At 36.2% G+C, this 22,495-nt stretch overlaps 1 protein-coding gene across 3 annotated transcripts in view; it reads left to right on the top strand.

Moving 5' to 3' along the window:
* Positions 1 to 4,889: 4,889 nt before the first annotated feature.
* The window catches only part of col11a1a (collagen, type XI, alpha 1a), a 70,704-nt gene continuing 53,098 nt past the window's right edge, over positions 4,890 to 22,495 (top strand). For 2 of the 3 annotated variants that reach the window (XM_079406830.1, XM_079406831.1), the window contains exons 1-5: positions 4,890 to 5,242; positions 9,753 to 9,917; positions 10,978 to 11,191; positions 13,485 to 13,647; positions 19,400 to 19,525. In XM_079406830.1, the coding sequence (XP_079262956.1) occupies positions 5,122 to 5,242; positions 9,753 to 9,917; positions 10,978 to 11,191; positions 13,485 to 13,647; positions 19,400 to 19,525 (789 nt within the window). In that variant the 5' untranslated portion in view covers positions 4,890 to 5,121. The remainder of the gene's footprint in view (positions 5,243 to 9,752; positions 9,918 to 10,977; positions 11,192 to 13,484; positions 13,648 to 19,399; positions 19,526 to 22,495) is intronic. The other variant, XM_079406832.1, reaches the window with a different exon arrangement.

Genomic DNA, 22,495 nt, shown 5'->3' with positions numbered 1-22,495 from the left:
GACCTCCAACGACTGACTCACTGACCTTTTTACAGTTTTCACTTGCCATACGTCCTTGGTGCTCCTCAACAATCCAGGAGTGTTGCAGCAGTCACAGCTATGTAAGACCCGGTGCGGTTCACCATCGCTAAAAACCAAACTGCTTTTTAGATATAGTGGGTTCATGTGTCATAGCATATGTTCTTCATGTGGTTTTAGAAGATTACTAGTGCATAGCTTTTTGTGGACCTGATGCATAAGTACTGTAAGTTGTGTGGCATTCAGAATTGAATTGAGAATGACACATTTAAATTATGAATTTGAAACATCAAATAAGATGAATACAGTGTATAAATAATACATAGTTTTTTTTTTATTTGCCTCTATTGTCCTCATTTGTAAGTCACTTTGGATAAAAGTGTCTGCTAAATGACTAAATGTAAATGTAAACAGTTTAGAGTAAATACACATTTATACACACAATCAACCTAGCTGTGTCAAGAGAGTCCCCTGATTTCTGATCACCACCACGTATCAACACTAATCAGAAGTACTATATCCCTGCACTCCTCCCGTTCACTCACCGTCTGGTCTCAAACTTTCCATGTTGACTAACCTGACCCACTTACCTTTTGTCTACTTACCAGTTGCTCAAGTGTTCCTATCCCTGTTCTCCACCGTTCCTGTTCTCCACCGTTTCCACGCTCCACTGTTACCTCCGGATCCACTGGAAAAGGAAAAAGGACATTCACACTCAGATAAGCCCCTAGAGACATTCCCATTCCCCGCCTGCTAACCTGGACATTCTGCTCATTTCATTCCCCTCTGCTACTACTCAATAAACCTGTTGATTGTATTGCACTTACCTCTGTGTCCTGTGTCTATCTGCTGACAAGCTGCTTCAGTCTTTTCAACTTTTAATACTTTACATTTTTTAATTATTTTAATACGTTTCTCTTTTTTTTAATTGAAATTCAGTATTCCTCTTCATGTCATTCCAATTCAAACTGGATTATTTTCTGAGCTTGAGCACATTTCAATTCAAATTCCAAAATCATAAATTGAAAAAAAATTATATTATTATTAATTTTCTTCAGATCGTGTCTAAGTCTCTTTTTAACCTCACTAACCCACCTCAACAGTTTATTCAAAAAAGTAGATATGACCAAAAATAAGGTCCTTGTGTGACCACCATTGAATCCAGTGTAATATTCTATACAGAAGTAATGGACTTAATGCTTGCCCAGACAAAATGGCATTCCTGAGTAAGAGTGAATGAACTACTGTGAGATTTGACATCTACAACCCAGCTTTGAGTAACCCTGAGGGCCCTGGGGTGAGTTTCCAACCATTGCTAAACATGAGGAAAGAGTTATTACCGCTTGTAATGTAGTATGTTTGTGATCAAGGGTGTAAGAACGGTTTGAAATGTGGGGTTATATTTATAGAGATTTGCTGCTGCCCAGTTTGTGATCCACTTTGTTAGGTGTTAGACTGAAATTTGACCTCTAGAGCCATGAAAAATAAACTAAAGGCTTCTGAACATGGTTTAGTATGCCTTTTAAACCAGGATATTAGACTTATATTAGCCTACACTATATAAATCAGCAATAATCAACAATTATAATGTTTTCTTAAACTTCCAACACAGGCTTTTAAATGCTTAATAACATCACAACAAAGGTCTAGGCATTTATGAACCTCTGCCCAAAGCTATTTCAAGCTTGTGTAGGCTGATTATGTCTATTTATTCAAATAAAACACCATGCATAATGTGAACATTACAGATGTAGACGCTCTAAAAATGGAAGCGATATTTAACCAGTATTTATTCTGGTGCCCACTATGGTTGACCACAGTGAAAATAACCGGTTTATAATCCCAGAATGACAGTCCTCCCACTGTCTAGAATTTTTTACCTCAGAGAGTCTTCTCAAATGTACAATTTGAGTATTTTCGATTGTTTCTCATGTTTAAGGGCACTCCCCAGGTTGAGGGAATGTGTTCTGTGGGAGTTCTTTGTTGAACACAGAGCACAGGTTGTATGTTGAGTGACTGAGCTCTTGGTGCGCTCTGGCCCTGAGCTGAGACAGAAAGAGCCCTTTATACTCCCTCAGGCTCTGTGTGTTTAGACCCTGATGGACAGAAGCTAGTGCCTGGCTAGTGTGTGCCTGTGAAAAGTTTTTCCCTTACAATTCCACTTAAGGTCAAATACTCATGCTGAAGGGAAACTTAAACTAGTCATATCTAAATTGCCACTCTATGAGTAAAGTGAAACATCATCAAGTTCACAAAAGTGGCTTGGTAATTTCCCACTATTTTAGAAGAGGGGTTCAAAAGTGATTTTATTTCTTCTTTAAATCTGTATAAAAATATAGGATTTTGAAGAATTTGAAATAAAGTTATGGCCAAAATGTAATTACCTGAACTCACCATGTAATTTGGAGTCATTGTAAAATTTTCATTGCAATTTCTGAGTGAAATTTTTCATTTCTTTTTTTTTTTTTGCAACTTTGGATTTACTATAAATTTGTATTTATTATTCATAGTAATTAATTTCATTTTAGTACTTAAACTAAACAAAAACTTTCAACTTGCCAACTAGCTGAAATAAAATGCTGCTTTATATTTTGTTGCATTTAATAACATTTATTTTATAATGTTTATAATATTTATTTTACATAATAATACAATTTTTTTGCATATGGTGTTTGTTTTAGTTTTAATTAACGATACAAGTTGGAACTGAACTATTTTACTATTGTGAAGAGATGTAAGGACTGAGCCAAGTCGTGTATCAAATTCATGCAAACACGCTAAAAAAAGTGGTCTTTTAACGATCTTGCTCAAAGCATGCATAACTACATCAGCTCACTTGACAGGAATCTGTATTGTAAATGAAAACGTGTTCTGCACACAACTTAACACGTTCTTGGCAATGAGGATCACTTTTTATGTTTTTATATATTAATTTATGGACTTATTATAGCAATTATCAACCAGAGTGCTACATGATAAATATGTATATGAATGCTAATTTGTTATATCAGAGCCATGTAACTGTCAGAATATGGTTTGACCTTTGATCTCTTACAGTATCCATCAGCTGCAAAGAATTTAGGAATGCACTGCATCATAATCAATAAGAGTCAAAATACTAATCACTTGCATGCAGCACTAGTTATTCACACTACAGATTTTTATAAAGTATAAATATTGTCATTTTTTAGGAGCTGGTAAATAATTTGGTCACCAAATCAAACCTTGATCATGATCACAGGCATTGCTGCATGCAAACAATCTCAGAATCTGATAGATCTACTGTGCATGTTTCTGCAGACAGTTCACTGAGTGCAGTTCCAACTTGCCCTTAGGTGATGACATAATGCTTTTTTATTATGATGATGTTGATGAATTATCTCACTGATTTTGTGTGAATCATCTTATTGATTTTGCATTTTAGTGCATGCAAATGGTACAGTCATTTTTTCATTTAATTTTTATTCATTGATTCATTTAAATTTCAATCATTCATTACTGTATTCGTAATCAAGAGATGTGACTTTGGCGTGCTAACAAAAATGGAGCTAACGAGATGATTTCTGGCATGAATCCTGAGCTGGTTACTCTCCATTTGTTCTCAGAGCTGATTGTTCATTGTATACAGTGTACTAGAAGCAAAGCTGATAAACTAATTAGTTTATATGATCCATTACATAACGTTGAACAATTCAATTTCAAACTAACATGGCATTCAGTATGAACATGGCAAATTTGAATCTAAAATAGACAGACACTATTTGAAATGATCATGGGATATTTATTGACCTCATCTGACAGACAATTTCCTAGAGATGCCAGTTTTCCAAAAACTGAAAGGACTGTGAATATTACAAGAAATATTCAGTAATGTTATTTATAGTTGTGTTTGTTTAATTCAGATTTTTAGTCATTATGTTATTAATTAACGCTGCCTTTACATTCCAGAGAGTGGAGGGATCGACTGGGAAAGGCCTGTCAGTCTTCTCTCGGTCAAACCTCCACATGCATTCTTGGAGAAAAAAAAAAAAAAAGGGTTTTCGTTGTATTACTTTCTTGTCTTTTACGTTTTCTCCTGCTTACTGACACTGAAAAAAAGTGTAATTCTAAGTAGGTTCTACACAAAGGTAACGCAAATTTAAAAACGTACTGATGGAATCATCCAGAAGCATCATTACACAGCTTTCGATTCTGGTTGGTTAGTCGTTGCAATAAGCGGTCAAATATTTCTGAATAATGGCCGTTGTCCTGGGAAACGCTGAATAACTGATCACTCATCCAGAAAATCATGGTCGTGTCCAGTCTCTTAAAAGCCAAAAATGTGCCGTTTTTCCGGTCATTTTTGCAAAATAAACCTCTGAATGATGTAAAACTGACCTATTCGCCAATTTGGAGATTATACATATATTTATGTACACACACACACACACACACACATACACGCATATTATACATTCATATACATATATACATATACATATATATATATATATATATACATACATATACATACACACACACACACACACACACACATATTTCACTGTTTTGTTGGTGATGCAAAAATGCATAATATGCCCCAATCCGAAACCAAACAAACATTTAGAATTGCTTGTATGTTCGCTCGCTCTCTCTCTCTCTCTCTCTCTCTCTCTCTCTCTCTCTCTCTCTCTCTCTCTCTCTTATTCCCAGGCTACTCCAGGGAAATGTCTACCGGCTTTCATGGGGGGACGCGCAAGAGGGCGACCAGGGGAGACTTAGCAAAACTGATGGGTGGATCCCTAGCCAACTTTCAAGCCCCGTGATTTGCTAATCGGGGTATTTTTCCCTTGTCATTTTCCTGTAATCTAGGGTCTGGGTCCAGCCCTCTTGACGGCGAGGCGATCGAGCGCTCCGCGTCTCATTTTGATTAAAGCCCGAATCCCTTTAGTCTGAAGGCTGGGCGCAAGGAAAGGAGGATCGAAGGGGGCCCGGCGAGACAAAATACCCATCACCTATGGCTGTTTAGAGCAGATCTGACACATTTGGGATTGTAGAAGGGACATCATTTTCAAATAAGCAGAGGTCGCCCCGGGTTTTGTGCACATTTGTGGGCTCCCGACCATGGAGAGGCCAAGGTGGTCCCCAATGTGGAAAACGAAAAGGTGGCTTTTGGATTCCACTGTTTTCAAATTCATCACAGTTTCCCTCGTCCTGGTTCTGCAGGCTCCAAATGTCAGAGCAGGTAAGGAAAGATAGACTTCCGAACTTTTGATGAAGTTGTAGGGACTGTCAGATAGGCGATGCGCATTTGCGCTTGCGGATTTTTACGCATTTGATTTAGACAGGTGATCGTAGATCTGCATCCCGTATATGCGTATGTGCTGCAAGATATAATATTACCAGTGCCCAAGAAGTAAAAAACATTGTAATATTAAAATGAAGAATAATCTGCGTAGTTCGTTAAAATAAACCCACTAGTTCCCCAAAAGAGCATTCAATACATTTAATAATGCAATGTTATGCACATATAACAGATACAGATAAATCAGGCTTTACATGTCTACAATATGTGCATAACAAAACTAGACTTCGGATCATGATCACAGTGTTAAACAGAAACTACTACTTTGAAGCAGTTAGTAGTGAAAGTATCTACTTATATACCAACAAGAAGTCTTTGCGCACGACATGGTTTGTTCACCATCTGTTCATTTAATTTGCATATTCCTAAACTTTTATTAAAAAATACATGCAATTTTATTTTGTTTCTGCATATTTTCTACTTTAATAAACTCTATGGGAGGGTGGAGAGGTGGAATGTGTCAAGAGAGTGTCATGGAGAGACAGTTTAGGATTTACTTCAGGGGGAAAAAAGCTCTTTGTTTGGACCTGTGGTCCATTAGGTGTGTGTGGACACGGTTAGCAGGGTGGAATTCCTCAGGGTTTTACATCCATGCTTTACATTTAGGGAAAGAAAATGAAAAAGTTTCTGCTTGAATGGTGTGATTCTAGGGATGACATAGTGAGCCTAATTGTATGTATTCAAAGAGAGCAAAATTTTGATTGTCAGTTATTGATATACTAATGTATGCTCATAAGACTTAAGTGTTCTGGCCACATTTGAGTGATTTTTCCGTTTTAAATTTGATTAAATTATGATAGGAATTTGATTAAGCCTATAGTAAATGAGACCTGGGAGGTCCAATTTGCAATTGGCGTGACTGATCGACTGATCATTAGTGTAACAAATAATTTGATTATGAAAACATATAGTGGGTTTTTTTTACATATCCTATAGACTTTTTAGCATTTTTTTGAGTCAAAGTGCTTTAGCACTGCAGTTTCCTACGGGTAATGAATTAGCATAGATCACAGTAGGTTACAGTCAAAATCACCCTTTCGCCATTCAACCCTAGTTCCACCGAAGTCCAAGCAGGGGCTTTTGCAACGTTGTGACTCCCATGTCTCCCAGTCTTCACAATGAGTTTCCCAGTGGGAATGTTTCTTTACTAAGTGCCTTCCCGTTATTTGATGACTGTTCTCTCTGCTCATCCCTATTATTTTGGAGGCTTCAAAGGGCCCGGAGCCATCCAGGGGCCCCAGCCTGGCCTTATGATAGGTCTCGCTCACCCTTACAGGAACAAAGGTCCTTACAAAATTAAAGTAGGCATTTATGTTGTTCGGAAATGACAGATGTAAATAAGATAATAGATTTTCATTGTTCTCATTTGCCACATTTCCTAAGGCTGCTTGAATATGACCAAAATGTGTGAGCGGCATGAACTTAATAATCCTCTTTTGTCTATCAAAGCTGATAATGAATCTTAAAATGTATTAATCTCATTTGCCTTCTGAAGCTGTGCGTTACATCCCTTGCGGTTTGTGGCTTGTGAAGGCATTTCTGTCGGGTGCCCTCTTGAGCTGGCAGTGTACTGACATGTTTTCTCAGCCCCTCAGGCTGAGGAACCTCAGATGTGCATTCCTTCAGACAATGCACACATTTCAGAAATCTTTGCTTACTCTTATGGTAGACGGTGCCGACCAGGTCTCAAGAACTTTTGGGCTACATTCACAAGTCATGCTTTTGTGATGAAACTCTATGCATGTTTTTTGGCTAGAAATGTGGTTCAGTCAGTGTTTTCAAACATTCTGATGTTACTTAATTGCATAGAGTTCAACCAAAAAAAGTTTCAGAACAATCCATCATCATTGGCTTAATCTCATGTTGTTCAAAACTTGTGTGACTTTTTCTGTTTCGTGGAACACAAATGGAGATATTTATATTATGGGTGAAAGTCCAAGCTGCTCTTCTCCATACAATAAAAGTGGTGTTCCATGTGCATAAACTTAGTCTCTATTGTTAAGACTGTGTCTTAAGAACTAGACACTGTCAGGTCCTCATCCACTTTCATTCTGCTTCCTTAAGCGTTCCACGCAAGAAAGAAAGGGTTTGGAACAACATGAAGGAGACTAAATGTAACAAATTGTTTATTTTTGGCTGAACTGTCCCTTTAATACTGGAATATGAGTTGAACTGAACAGTATTCTTGGGACGCAGATGGTTGAAAGACTTTATTGTTCTTTGATGTTTCTCTACAGTCTTGAAAGGGGGGACATGGGGAAACATTTTTTGCAAAAAAATTCCGTCGGTGAGGTTGCCTCTCAGAGAGCCTGTGGCATAATGCGGTCTTGTCCAAGCGGCACGCATGTGTCAAAGAGGGGAGAGAGAGAGGAGGAGGGGGAGAGAGAGAGATAGAGGATGAAAAAGAGAGAGAGAGAGATTCTGACTGAATTCATTATCAGAGTCTCAAGGAGCTGCAGGTAAAAAGGTCCCCAGCTTTTTCCATTTAATATCATTCTAAAAAAAAAATGAAATTCAAAAAATATTCTAAATGTATTTCTCTGGACCCTATGAAAATGCATCCATTGGGATGTCTGTTATTTTAACTCTACCTTTGTGTCGTCCTGCTACCATAACGGTGAATTTCTTAATGAAATGATTTATCCAAATTATAGAACTTCCAGTAGAAAAAGCCCCTCCCACTTGTGGGTGTTCCATAGAATCAAATGATGGCAGGTTTATGATCTTGATAATGTGCAACTCTCTCTCTCAGTTAGTACCTCCTTCCACATTCACACTCGATGTCTAATCAACCTTCTCTCCCACACACACAAACACACACACCAGTCTATCTAATGCAAAGAATGACACCAGATCAACAGCTGTGCTCTCCTAATGACGGCACATTCTCAGTTGGTTTTCTGAAGGATTTAGGAGTATTGACATTTTTCTTTGGCACTTGCATGGCAAAAGGTCAGACTAGGGCTGCAGCACCACATCTGGAATATATGAGGCCTGAGGCTATGGAGAACGTCTCCAGAAGATCCCTCAGAACAACTCTCCTTCTCAGCTCTGTCATTGTGTTGGTTGAGTTTGAGGTTTTCCTTTTGTCTAGCTTGTATGTTCAGCGTAAAGCTCGGATTGAGTCTCTCAGATATAGTGGAGAATCTTTTCAGTCAGCATAAAGAACCGGCAAAAGAATGGTTTGTCGGCTTTGCTTTTTAGAGCTTTAAATGGGGTTGTAAATGTTTTCTCTGCCGCGGGAATGCCTCAGTGTCTTTATTACAGCATTTTAGACCTCCCTCGGATGAGTCCAGCCTTTTGTGATGTAGCAGCCCTTTATTTTTGGCGATTTGAGTGTTCAGTTTTATGTGGTAGATGCCAAAGATTCACTCAAGTCCCAGAAGACACATATGGCACTGCTGGTAGACTCTGGATAACATCCAACGGCCAAAAATGTGCCATACATTCGCAATGAATCATGAAGAAACTCTTCTCAATGGTGCTTTCTAAGGTCTTGGGTGATCCGAGGTGAACAGTGTTTGTCTTTCATCTTGCTTCGTTAATCATAATGAAACCATTTTTTCAAGTTTACTTAACCCAGCTGTTGCTGAAGTATCTTCCAAAGAGTTGAAGGGGGATTCGGGTATTTTACAAGGGTCAAATCTCATACGAATGAAGACCAGTGGTGTGAGTTTGGTCACATAGCCAAGTAAAACAGATTGAATTTAAAAAATTGGTTGTGGGTCATAAAACCATGTTAAATGTGATACACTCTGGTCATAGGTTGGTTAAATTGACTGTGCATTTTTTATTAAGCTTACCATCCACAGCCTGTTATAGGACTAAATAATTAGAGAAACTTCATTTAGGTAACCATTAACTGAAATATAACCAGCAAAATCTTAAAAATTTCAGAAGCTGTTTTATATTTGATCCTAGATTTGTCTTTGATATCATGGTTGCAGTATATAAATATTTTAAAAGATTAATCAAATATTATAAATATATATAGCATGCAGATTATCCGAAAAAAAACATTTTTTGTATCTTGAAAAGTTACTTGCATTTTTATTACTCTATATTAGTTATTGCATATCTATATGTAAGAAACGTTCTATATGAAAGAAACTGTCAAAGTTATGTATGAAAAAACATTTCTCAATTTTTATCTGGTTCAATACTTTCAAAAAGTATTTAAAAGTATTGTTATAAAAATAAACTTGTCATTCTGTTCAAGTTTAAGTTAAAATCATGAAAACACATTTCTCAATTTATCTAGTTCCATAATTTAAAAAAGTATTTAAACGTAGTATTATAAAAAAAAAAGATTATCTGCTAAACGTTGAATGCATTTCTCCTTATTTATTTGTTAACATTTTTGTGTATATTTTTTTTTTACCCCATACAGCAGAACCTGTGGATGTCCTAAAAGTATTAGAATTTCCCACTGTCCCAGAAGGAGTACAGAAAACTTCAGGATTTTGCACAAACCGAAGAGCATCACAGCCGGACACAGCCTACAAAATAGGCAAGAATGCCCAGATCAGTGCCCCAACCAAGCAGCTTTTCCCAGGTAAGCTGAACCCCATGAATATGTCTCCATATCCTGCCTACGTTTAAATGTGCCCTTTGTTGCCAAGGCTTTTGACAGCAGATGCCATCCCTGATTGTGCAGGGCCATGTTTCACTAAGACGCTTGTATTGTTAAGCGGCAGGAGAACTTGGCTGAAATCTCTTGACCACAGCATGGCTAGTCTGCTTAGTTGCATAAGAAATGAACAGAATTTTTTAAAGCGATAGTTGACTCAAAAATGAAAATTCATGTCATTCTAAATCCCTTTCTTGCTTTCGTGCAACACAAAAGAAGATGTTTTGCAGAATGTCCAAGCTGCTCTTTTATGTACAAATAAAAATGAATCAATGAACCCCAATAAAAATACCCCATACAAATTGTGTACCATATTCTAAGTCCTCTGAGTTTTTATGGTAGGTTTGAGATGCATTATGTAATCGGAATGAGGTTTTAATGTTGCAGATGTTTCTTTATATGGTGGAAAACAGATGCATGTTTATTACTTGCTAATATCTGTTCAGCCTATATAACACCATATATCTGGTGTTTATAATCAAGTTTCTTGCATCACCCCTTTTTAGCTGGATATTAAAAGGTCTGATAAATTACGTCTGATAGTTTGTATAAAATTTCAAATCTTATTTGAATGTTTTTCTCATTTTGTGCCATTAATGGCCTTTTTAAAAAGTTAAACAATGCACATGTGCTAACAAAGTAACTAATTAAAGAACTGCATGAATTCAACTGCTTATTATAGCCAGAAAATGCTTTACAGATGACAAAGGAATTAGTTTAAATGTAATTTAAAAATAAAAAAGTAAATAAATAAATCATTTGTCAAGCTGTAAGATTTAACTGTTTAATTCATGTTAATTTAGTTAAACAAGTATTTATTTGTTATTTTAATAATCAATCAATTAATTCCTTTATTTTGTTTTTAAGTAGCACTCCTAGTCCTCCATTATTTTTTCCAGTTTCAACATTGCAATTAGCTGTTTGGATGGACAAAAACCCAATGAACCCTTCAGTGAGCTTGTTTTCTGCCTGTGCTGCTTTCTAGATGGTGTGTTCCCTGAAGACTTTTCCATCCTAACAACCATCAAGCCCAAAGCTGGAACCCAGTCCTTCCTTTTGTCCATCTACAACGAGAAAGGCATCCAGCAACTAGGCGTGGAGGTGGGCCGCTCACCTGTCTTCCTGTACGAGGATCAGACAGGCAAGCCTGCCCCGGAGGATTACCCCCTGTTCCGCTCCCTCAACCTGGCCGACGGAAAGTAAGTCACAAAGCATGAAGTTGAATACATCAACCTTTTTTAGGCTGTTTAGATCCATCCTCAGAGACAGAGACTGACTCCAGACAGGGTCAGACAGAGGTCAGTCATCAGCAGGAAGTCATTTGTTGCCAGGCTGGGTTTTACACTGTAGTCCTGAGCGATCATATGTGGAGGAAGATATTTCTGTTTTAGAGTCGTTTCAGTTGACGAGAGTTAACAAGTAGACAACTCAGAATTTCAGGTGTCTGTTGAGACATTAGTTATGTGTGGTTTCTTCTGTGAGGCGAGCCAGAGGAGATCTCATTTTGACTCTGGATTGATGGAGTGAAGCAGACAGGTCCGTAGGTGATCTGACCTCGGCAGTGATCTTTCGGGGTACTGTTATTTTAGAAAGATGGAAAGTTGGATCCATTGGGGCATATGCATGACCTCAGAAATTAACCTCTTGGATAACATCATCAGGAAGCTCTTACCAACACTAAGATATATTCATAGAAGCCTGTCTCAAAGTAAAAAAAAATTAAAAAGTGAGAAATTTAAAATGAGACAAAAGGTTGTGCAATATAAAGCTACAAGTCATAAAGTCACAGTTATGAAATAAAAAGTCACATATAGATACAGAGATGCAGAGTCAGTTGTAATAAAGTCACAATTATAAAATAAATTCACATTATGAGGTATAAACTCACAGTTTTGAGGAATATAAATTCACATTTATTAAAAAAGGGCCATATTGTGAGATAAAGACACTGTTGTGAGAAATAAATTCACAATTACAAGAGAAAAAGTCAATATAGTCAAATGTTAAATATAAAATCCCAGTTGCTAGAAATAAAGTAACATTTCTGAGATACAAAAATCACATTATGATATATAAAGTCAAATCTTCAAGAAATACAGTCACAATTATGACAGTGTTACAGTGTAACAGTAGTGAGACAGTCACAATTACAAGATAAAAAGTCACATTGAGACATAAAGTCAAGTTTTTGATGAATAAATGAAGAATTATGAGATAAAAAGTCACAGTGTGAAATATAGTCACAGTTTTGAGTCATAAAATCTATAGTCTTAATTTGACATCCTCAAGCACTAAAATGAATTGACAGCAATGGACGTGCTTTATCTTATTAGGTTTTAAGAGGCTTTATTGTAGATATCAGTTCGGTGGGGTGTTTTGCTGTAAAAACAGCAATATTTCCATGAGGGATTATAGTGCTTATGTTGATTATAGTGCTGATGAGGATTTCAGGTTAAATGCACCTTAATTGGGCTAATTCTGTCATTTCAGTTCCCTCATGCAGGAAGAATTACAGTTAAAAGTGGCTTTTAAAAATCATTTGTACAGCTAAACAGATTAGCTATCACTTTAATATAACTTTCATATGCTTTTGTGGTTTATCTTCCTCAGAGACATACAATTACAGTTGGTCATAATGATGGAAATGTGATCTTGTGTAAAGAATCTGAAAAGCATTTGTGTTAAATTGTGTGAAATGTGTTGTTTACAGCATTATAATAAGCATAATCCATGAAAACGGCACTAGGAAAGATATCGCAGTATGTCCTATGGGAAAATGGATCATTTTTAGTGTGAAAATGTGTGACTTTAAATCATTGCATTTGGCAAATCCAGGGATTAACTAAAATTCTAGAACATTCTCAGGATGTTTTAATCCCTAAAGGTGTGATATTGTGGTTTTACACCGTCACACATCTATCAATCATTCACGTAATCGCTCTTAACTATGTAAATTGTATTCTGTGAGCCGCTAAATTATCCAGAAATGTTGGTCTCCAGACACAGTAAAGCTTGTCTCGGTTCAAGTTTGCCAAGTACTTTAAAGACACGAGCCAGAATAGAGGTTTTTCTTTCTAATGAAGTGGATTATGGGAAATTGATCACCCTTGTGGGTGCCATTGATACGCCTTTGAAATCACACTGTGGCTTCTTACCCACAAACCTGTCCAACAGTTCCCCTCTGCAGCTCAGTGTTTTGACTCTACAGTTCAGTTTCTCAGCCATAGCTTCCTGACACACACTTTTTATAATGTTCATGGTGTCTGTCATGCTGAATAACTCACAGGGGGGATTTGGTCTAGAGTTTAATGAGTTTAATCCAGTGTTAAACAAGGCCAAAGTTTGAAGGCTGGAATGTGGTCCACTCAGGAATGTTATATCTCAAGAATGAAGGCAAGTTGTCTAAGGTTTTAAAGTAAGGCACGTCTCACGTGTGGCGGCCTTTAACTATTTGCTGGGATTGTAATCACCTACTCTTCCTGTTCATCGCAGGTGGCATCGTGTAGGCATCAGTGTTGAGAAGAAGACTGTGACCATCATTGTCGACTGCAAGAAAAAGCTGACAAAGCCCTTGGGCAGGAGTGACCATGCTGGAATTGACACCAATGGTATAACCGTTTTTGGAACCAGGATCCTGGATGAGGAAGCGTTTGAGGTAAAGCTGTATTCATTGCATTAATGCACTACAATGGTGAGGGCCTGATGCGTCTAACATTATTAGAACAACATCTGCTCATTTGAGAACAGGAGAGCAAACTAGAGCTAAATTTATAATTAAGCTCCGGGGGTCTCCACATGCTTTTTTTCAGCCCATTTAATGACAAATAAAAATAGTATGGGGGAGAAATAAACAGCCCTGTAAATACAAAAAATGTCCTGCTGAGAAGTTGTGGATTGCGAATATGATATGGTATTTCCTTTTGTCCATCTAGTAGATTAAATGGCCTTGCATCACATCTAAAGTATTCAACCCTCAGAAACTCACTTCAGCGAAATTTCAACACAATCAATTAAAGTGGTAGTGAAAAATTAAAATTCTAATGAATGAAAACATAATTTAGTCCTTACCTTTAACCCTGATGTTGCAGTGTCGGGTGTTACTAATTACTAAGCAATTAGTTACTGTAATTTAATTACTTTTCCCCTTGAAAAGTAAAGTAAGGGATTACTCTTATTTTTTCTGTAATTTAATTACAGCTACTTCTTATGTAATTGAACTTAATACTGTGTATAGACTGTAGAACATTTAAATACAGTACAATACTAACCTTAAAATGCATGCTTTTTATGTACCCTTCTCACTTTAAATACTTTGGTGAGTTAATAAGAATATTGGTAACACTTTAGTGTCCAATTCTCACTATTAACTTGTTGATTATTAGCATAAATATTACTGGGATATTGGCTTTTTATTATTATTTTAAAAGCACATATTTATATCTTATTCTACAAGACCTTATTCAAAATCCTTAATCCTACCCAATTCTTAAACTTTAAAACTACTCTGCTCGTATTAATAAGCAGTAATAAGCGTATTTTTATATAAAAATATTTTCACAGTCATGACTGTGTGTTGTGATACTCTATGACATATATAAATAGATTTACTTAGCAACTTCTTTCTGCACTTTTCAACACCTCTGTTGACTGTTTTTGGTGCAAAAGGGTAGCTTGTGTCTGTTACTGCTGTTTCACAGTGTTATGTGTGTGTTTGTTCTCTTAAAAGTCACAATTGAGGCAGTGTGGAATGTGCAGGGTCAAAATGAGTTAAAGCTGTAAATAACGACATACAATGGGCCGATTGACGGATGATATTGAAATGCTTTGCTTCTTGGTAAGGAGGAGGGCTTGGGTGTGTGTTTACCCATGTGGTGGAGAGGGAACTTAGTGGGGGATGGGAATGATGTCTTATTGCCCCGTATTGTTGATGAAATTGCTTTAATGCAAGTACTTTTAATTAGGACTTGTTGTTAGTGTGATGACGTCGTAACATTTAATTAAATTTTTTTTGTTGTTGTTTTGTTTTGTTTTTTATATAGGATCTCAAAATGAATCTGTTTGTATATAGGATCTCAAAATTAAAATAAATGGTTACACTTTATTTCGATAGTCTACTTTAGACATTCTACTAACTAGAAGTAACTTTGTAACTACATGTCAAATAATTCTCATTAATTTGCAATTACATGTCTACTAACTCTCAGTAGGGTAGGTTTCGGGTTAGTAGACTAACTTGACATATACTTGCAAAGTTTCTTATAGTCAGTATGTTGTGGACACATCAAAATAAAGTGTTAGAAGATATTAAGCAGACAGTCTACTAATACTCTAATAACTGCTAGTTGACATGTAGTTGCAAAGTTACTTACTGTTAGTAGAATGTCTAAAGTGGACTATCAAAATAAAGTGTGACCAAATAAACTAAGAAATTGTTGGTATTAACTTTTTTGCATGTGTGGGGCTTTATATATATAATATTGAGTATTTAAGTTGATTTAATAAAAATTTATCAAATTTAACTATGATTTTGGGCCATATTATCTATATGAAACATCTTCTCTGATGATTTCTGATGATTTGGTGGTTTTTGTGTTGTTTTACTATGTGAATTATTAATCAATTCATAGTTAATTTTGCCAACTAATATACCAACTTTATGCTCAATATGTAATATCTATGGAGCCCCTCACATGCCAAAAAAAAAAAAAATAGATATAAAAAATAGAAATAATTCCCACAACTTATTAGTTTGTTTTAATCATGACCATGATTTAACTAAAATGAGGAAACACATTAATAAAACATAGTCAGGGATTAATAAATTGTAGAAATCAATTCTTACTTTTTTGGCCATAAGATCTATTTTTTTATTTCACAAGTCATATGTGGAGCTCTATATATCTGCAACTTCTTCTTTTTTGCAATGTAACATTTACAGTAAGTAGCTCTATTGGGCTTTTGGACATAAAAGCAGTCAAATGTTAAGAAGGTTGTCAAAATGTAATTTAGAAATTATCTCATACATTTTTACCTGACAGTTTCATCCAAGACAGTTTCTTAGCTACGAGAGGTATGACCAGTATTTAGATTTGGTGTGTCATTTGGGATTTAGTTGGAAACACAGAGTTCTCTGTGTGAGAGTGTGAATGCTATGACTGTTACCACTGTATGGCTACTTCTGAAGTGTATTTTGGGAAATATGGAGGAAATACCTGGTCAGACCCATAGGAGCGACATCTCTTACTAACCTTGAATGAATCAACGCTTTGTAGGGCCTGTAAAGAAGCCTTTGATTTAGCAGAGTTTGAAAGTGTACAATGTGCTATTTGCAGGATAGTGGCCCACACAAAGGATTTAAGATGACATAGTGTTTTTTTGTTTTGTTTAGTTTTTTTACCATACTTTTTACATGTCTCATTTCTGTCTCATAATGAATAAGAACCTTTCTTCAACCAGCAGGGCTCCTCATTCCTACTGCTCCCCTACCAAATCAATCAAACCTACAAAAACGGTTGGCAAAAGGCATGAATTGTTGCACTGGATGTTGACACACTTTGAATGACACTTTTTTTTCCTAAATGGCCAGGTTGCTATCTTAATTATTATATTGTCTGTGATGTGAGCAAATAGCATTGACCACAGCTAATAGTGTTGGGTGTGTTGACAGGTCGCTCGGTTCATGGCTCAAGGCTTGGGTACATCAAAGTTCACTGCTCCTTTTGTTTCCGATTTGGTGTTCGCCACCATTGGCTCTCTCCAGTTCTGTAGTTAAAGCAGTTAAGTACAATTAAATGACTGAGGAAAACTGACCAAATTCTCTCATGTTGTAAAGCTTTACAACATTATGGTGCTTAATGACAGGTTTCCGACTGGCAGGTTTACTGTATGCTCATGCTGGGGGTCTGCATCTTAAATAGTTTTTCACACACTGGGCCTTCAAGACAACCAACCTTTTTAGTACAAACTGAGATGTTTACGAATGACTCAAGGGTCGTTAGCAAAAAGCTGTTGAGTGATGCTATTGGTACATGTTGTTTAAAAATGTTGATAAATTACTGCATGAATATTCCATAACATTTTACCTGGGTTACAGTGTTCTCTATCACAAACAGTTGTTAATATTGTGCAACAGAGCGAGATCTGCTGTAAATTCCTCATAAAATTCAATTTAAAGTTAAGTTACCTATTTTACAATAGCCTCTGCATTGCAAATATATGGGATAAAAATAAAAATAAAAACACAATTCTGAGGAAAACCATTGCAGTGACCTTTTTTTATGTTTTATTCCATGACAGCTTCTATACAAGTCAGATGTAATTGCATTACTGTAAATCACTGCGTAGGCTTGATTTTTCTAAATTATTTGCTTAAGTCTGTTTGAATTGATTCAGTTCTAGCCTTAGATGAGGATTTCATGCGTATTTTACTCAGAATAAGCTCTGCAGGGTCCAGGGAGTTGTTAACGTTGTGTGGGTGACAAATGAGTTAATACATGTCACTTTTATTCAGCCATTGGCTTGATCTCCCTGTTTTTCCCTCCATCTTGGCACCAGACTGTAATGCCAAGCCTGGTTTTTGGGGCCAATCCTGGCTTTCATGGTCTGGTAAATGTACTGTATGTAACAGAGCAACAGGTGATCGATGCAAACACGGCTTGGAATGACATTGCAGCAACTGTAATGATATTGATTGTTTTTTTATGAATTTTGATTATTGTGGATGATTTAGATGATACATTAGTGATAATGACATATATAAAGAGATAGTTCACCCAAAAATTTGCTTGTTTAATCACTCATGTTGTTATAAACCTGTGACGTTATTTCTTTGGTAAACAAAAGGTGATTTGTTTTTATTGAATTTGAAAGAAAACTGAGGCTGTCAAGCTACGAAATTACAAAAAAGCAGCATAAAAGTATGTTAAAAGTGGTCTGAATAACTTGTGTTATTTTTTTATTATTTTGATGTCATTTGATAGCTTTGTGTGAGGAACAAATTGCAATTTAACCTTAATTTTCCAACTGCTGTGAACGAATCATTGATTTAGTGAGTTGAACTTAACCAGATTTGTGAACTGAATTAAAGATTCACTGACTTCGTCCACAGTCTATTTCTTTCATTAACTTTCCAATTCAGATCAAGTGTGGATGTCAAGATTTTCACTGAACAGCGACTTAAATTTCATCCTTTACCTCACACAAAGTTATCGGGTGACTTATGTCGGTAATTGAACCACTTGTTAATGTGTAGCTTGAAAATGTGAAGCTATTCTCATCCACTTTCAATGTATTGAAAACAAGGCCAGAATATTCTTCAAAAATTCACATTTTGTGTACTACAGAGGAAAGAAAGTCATATGAATCGACATGGGTGTGTATTATATTCTTTTAAATGTCTTGTTTTGTTTGCATAAATCAAATAATAACAGTACTGTATAAAATGTGGTATTTTGTAATAAGGAGGTCAGGCATCCTCTATTTTACTGTGGGCACACCTGAGCATTTTGCTGTTTATACAGTTGAGTTTACAGAGAGCGGTGTAAAAATACACACACACGTGCAGACACACACGTTCCTAACAAGTCCAAGCCTGCTGGTTTTTTTTTGGTTTTTTTTGGGGTTGCCTTGCTGCTAAATCGCACAGACTCTCTCTCTCTTTGTAACAGTGCCAAGGAAAGACCTCAGGTTCCAACACATCCCCCAGATCTACTTTTGTACTGTACTGTAAAAGTCATGCATGTCCCAGGTCACACTTAATCACCCCAGCATCTGAGCAGAAAGATCTGGATCTGATAATTACATCCCATAAAAGACATGTGGCCTAAAAATGCACAAATGTAATCACTTAAATCAAAACCTTATACAGTAAATTATGTATTTCATCATCCAATTGTTAAACATATGCTGTTGACACAATGGCGAGGAACAGATTTCACTCAAGTGGAAGAAAGACCATGCATGTGTTTTATATGGATATGTGTATGTGTGTTTAACGTGTTGTTGACCAGAAGGTTTTATGTATTGTTGCCTAAGCATTGTTTAGCAGGCAGCATTTTATATGAGAGGAAACTTCCTGTGTGGGTTTCTATTACCAGGTGTTTCATGATGAAACACGTTTTATTTACCTGCTTATAAAACAGCAATTTCCTGAACCATCTGACCTGGGTTCCTCATTGAGAAAGTGGTTTGTTGTTGCCTTGCAATTCCAAAATTGCATGTATTTCCTGCAGTACAAGAGTGGTATTTTTATTATGTTTTGACTAACCAGGATAAGATGGGTTTGTTATTTTTTTCATGCAGAAAATATATTACATATACGTGTACTAATAATACATATATGTTACAAATAACAGAGGTATTTTTTAGCACATGTATCTCATGAATCTTCCTGTAATTCGTCCCCTCAGGGTGACATCCAACAACTGCTAATTGTGGCCGACCCTAAAGCAGCTTTCGTCTACTGTGAACACTACAGCCCAGACTGTGACGTCCCCCACAAGGACACACTGCAAGCAGAGGAGCCCGAAAAGGAGGTTAGTGTAGACCTTTTGCGCTGACCAGCAGAGGAAATGGTATTTCCTGCAGCATCCAGTAGACCAGTAGACCAAAGGTTTCTGGAAGTCTGGCACGTTGTTAATACTTTTGACGCTACCAGTCAAATGATTGGACACATAGACTTGTACTTTATTGTTGTTCTCCACAGCTTAGAATAATACACAAGTCATCAAAACTATGAAATAACATGCAAGTACAGGAGTTATGTAGTGGCCAAAAATGTTACAAATCAAAATAGCATTTTAAATTAAAATCATATTTTGGTGCATTATTATTATTTATTTATTTTTATTTTTATTTTTTTGTATGGACAACTAAAAAAATTATAATATGTTTTTATTATTATTATTTTATTTAATCAGAGTCAGAAATGTTCATTATGAAAGGAAATTTTCATACATGCTACAAAACATTCAAACGTTCAAACATTTGGGGTTAGAAAGTAAATATTTTTGAATGTTTTTTTATGCACACCAAAGCTGCATTTATTTGATTGAAAAATACAGTAAAAGCAGTAACAATGTGAAAAATGATTACAATTTAAAATAACAGTTTTCTAATAATTTATTCCTGTGATGCAAAGCTGAATTTTCTGCATTATTGCTCCAGTATTCAGTGTCACATGATCCTACAGAAATCATTCTAATATGCTGATTTGCTAGTCAAGAAACATGTCTTATTATTATCAATGTTGAGAACAGTTGCGCTGCTTCATATTTTTGAGGAAACCAGGATTTTTTTAGGATTCTTGGATGATTATAAAGTTCAAAATAACAGCATTTATTTAAAATATAAATTTTTATGACAGTGTCAAAGTCTTTACTGCCAATTTTTATTAATTTAATGCATAAAACATAACAGGTCAAAAGTCAGCCACACCTTGACACTTCTGACCTCTGTTATGACTCCTGTAAACACAGACACCACATGCAAGTCCTTTCAACCCATTACATCCTGCCGAAACAGGGAGAGGGTCGTCTCCTGTATGGGAGAAATCAATAACCCTCTTTCTCGCATTTTGACTCGACGAGCGTGTGTGAGATGCTCTGTTCATAAATCAACCTCGGCCTGGCTGAACAGTGAAGAGGGACAGATCATCAGTGCAGTCTCTGTGTTATGAGCTCTTTTGCTGTATGAGGATTAACATATACTTGTGTTTGATGGATGAAGCCCTGGAGAGCCAGGCTCAGTGGCTTTATCGGCCTTCCTGCTGCTCTAACAGCCGTTATTTGCAGTGAAGGAGCAGAGACAGAAAAACTGCTACATAAAGCAAAAACCATTCATTCATTAATCTGTCATAATTGATGAATGCACATAGAAATCTAACATTTATTATTAATATTAATCCAAATTTAATATTAATATTAATTTAATATTCTAAACTGATGCCAGTTATAAGTTTTGGATGTACTTTTTTGTCTGTGTGTATAAAATCCCTTCTTTGAAACACATGAAATTTTATAGCTACAAACCGAATTCTGGAAATGTTGGGACGTTTTTTAAATTTGAATAAAATGAAAACTAAAAGACTTTCAAATCACATGAGCCAATATTTTATTCACAATAGAACATAGATAACATAACAAATGTTTAAAAGGAGAAATTTTACACTTTTATCCACTAAATGAGCTCGTTTCAAATTTGATGCCTGTTATAGGTCTCAAAAAAGTTGGCACGGGGGCAACAAAGGGCTGAAAAAACAAGAAATTTTGTTTGAAATTTTGAAAAAACAGTCTGCTTTCGTCGCCACTAGTTCGTCTGCATCGGCTTGGTGTGTACCGGGTTTAAAAGGGATGTCTTAGACAGGCAGAGTCTCTCAGAATTAAAGATGGGCAGAGGCTCTCCAATCTGTGAAAGAGCGCATAAAAAGATTGTGGAATACTTTAAAAACAGCGTTCCTCAACGTTAAATTGCAAAGGCTTTGCAAATCTCATCATCTACAGTGCATAACATCATCAAAAGTTTGAGAAAAATTGAGAAATCTCTGTGCGTAAGGGACAAGGCCGAAGACCTTTGTTAGATGCCCGTGGTCTTTGGGCCCTCAGATCAGCATGATCTCTGATGGTATGGAGGCGCATAAGTGCATACGGTATGGGTAGCTTGCATGTTTTGGAAGGCACTATGAATGCTAAAAGGTATATAAAGGTTTTAGAGCAACATATGCTCCCCTCCAGATGACGTGTATTTCAGCAGGACAATGCAAAACCACATACTGCAGCTATTACAACAGCATGGCTTCATAGTAGAAGAGTCCAGGTGCTGAATTGGCCTGCCTGCAGTCCAGAACTTTCACCTATAGAGAACATTTGGCGCATCATTAAATGAAAAATACGTCAAAGATGACCTCGAACTCTTCAACAGCTGGAAACTTATATCAGTCAAAAATGGGACCAAATTCCAACACCAAAACTTCAGAAACTCATAACCTCGATGTCCAAACATCTTCAAGCTGTTTTGAAAAGAAGAGGAGATGCTACACCATGGTAAACATACCCCCGTCCCAACTATTTTGAGACCTGTAGCAATCATCAAATCTGAAATGAGCTCATTTTGTGCATAACATTTAAAAATTTCTCATAAAATATTGAATAAATTTATCTGAATAAAATATTGGCTCATGTGATTTGAAAGTCTTTTAGTTTTTATTTTATTGAAATTTAAAAAAACATCCCAACATTTCCGGAATTCGGTTTGTAATATAGGACTTGAGGAAATGTGTTAGAAATAAGAAAATCTACTAGATTTAACTTTTTCTATAGATCTAAGCCTTTAGTCACCCTTTGCTTTAGAAGGCAAATGGGGTTTTACACACAATAAAGATGAGAAAGTTAAGAAAGCAGCCAACATATGGCTGTTATCTCTGCTTCAGACATGCAGGGAGTTTTTATAGGGTTTTAAATACCCACCTGTATATCAGAATAAGTGCATCACATGTTATTCATTAACAT

The sequence above is a fragment of the Barbus barbus genome (assembly GCF_936440315.1).
Source record: "Barbus barbus genome assembly, chromosome: 44".
Lineage (NCBI taxonomy): Eukaryota > Metazoa > Chordata > Actinopteri > Cypriniformes > Cyprinidae > Barbus > Barbus barbus.
The sequence above is the reverse complement of the archived record's forward strand: the minus strand, read 5'-3'. Positions and strand labels throughout refer to the sequence as shown.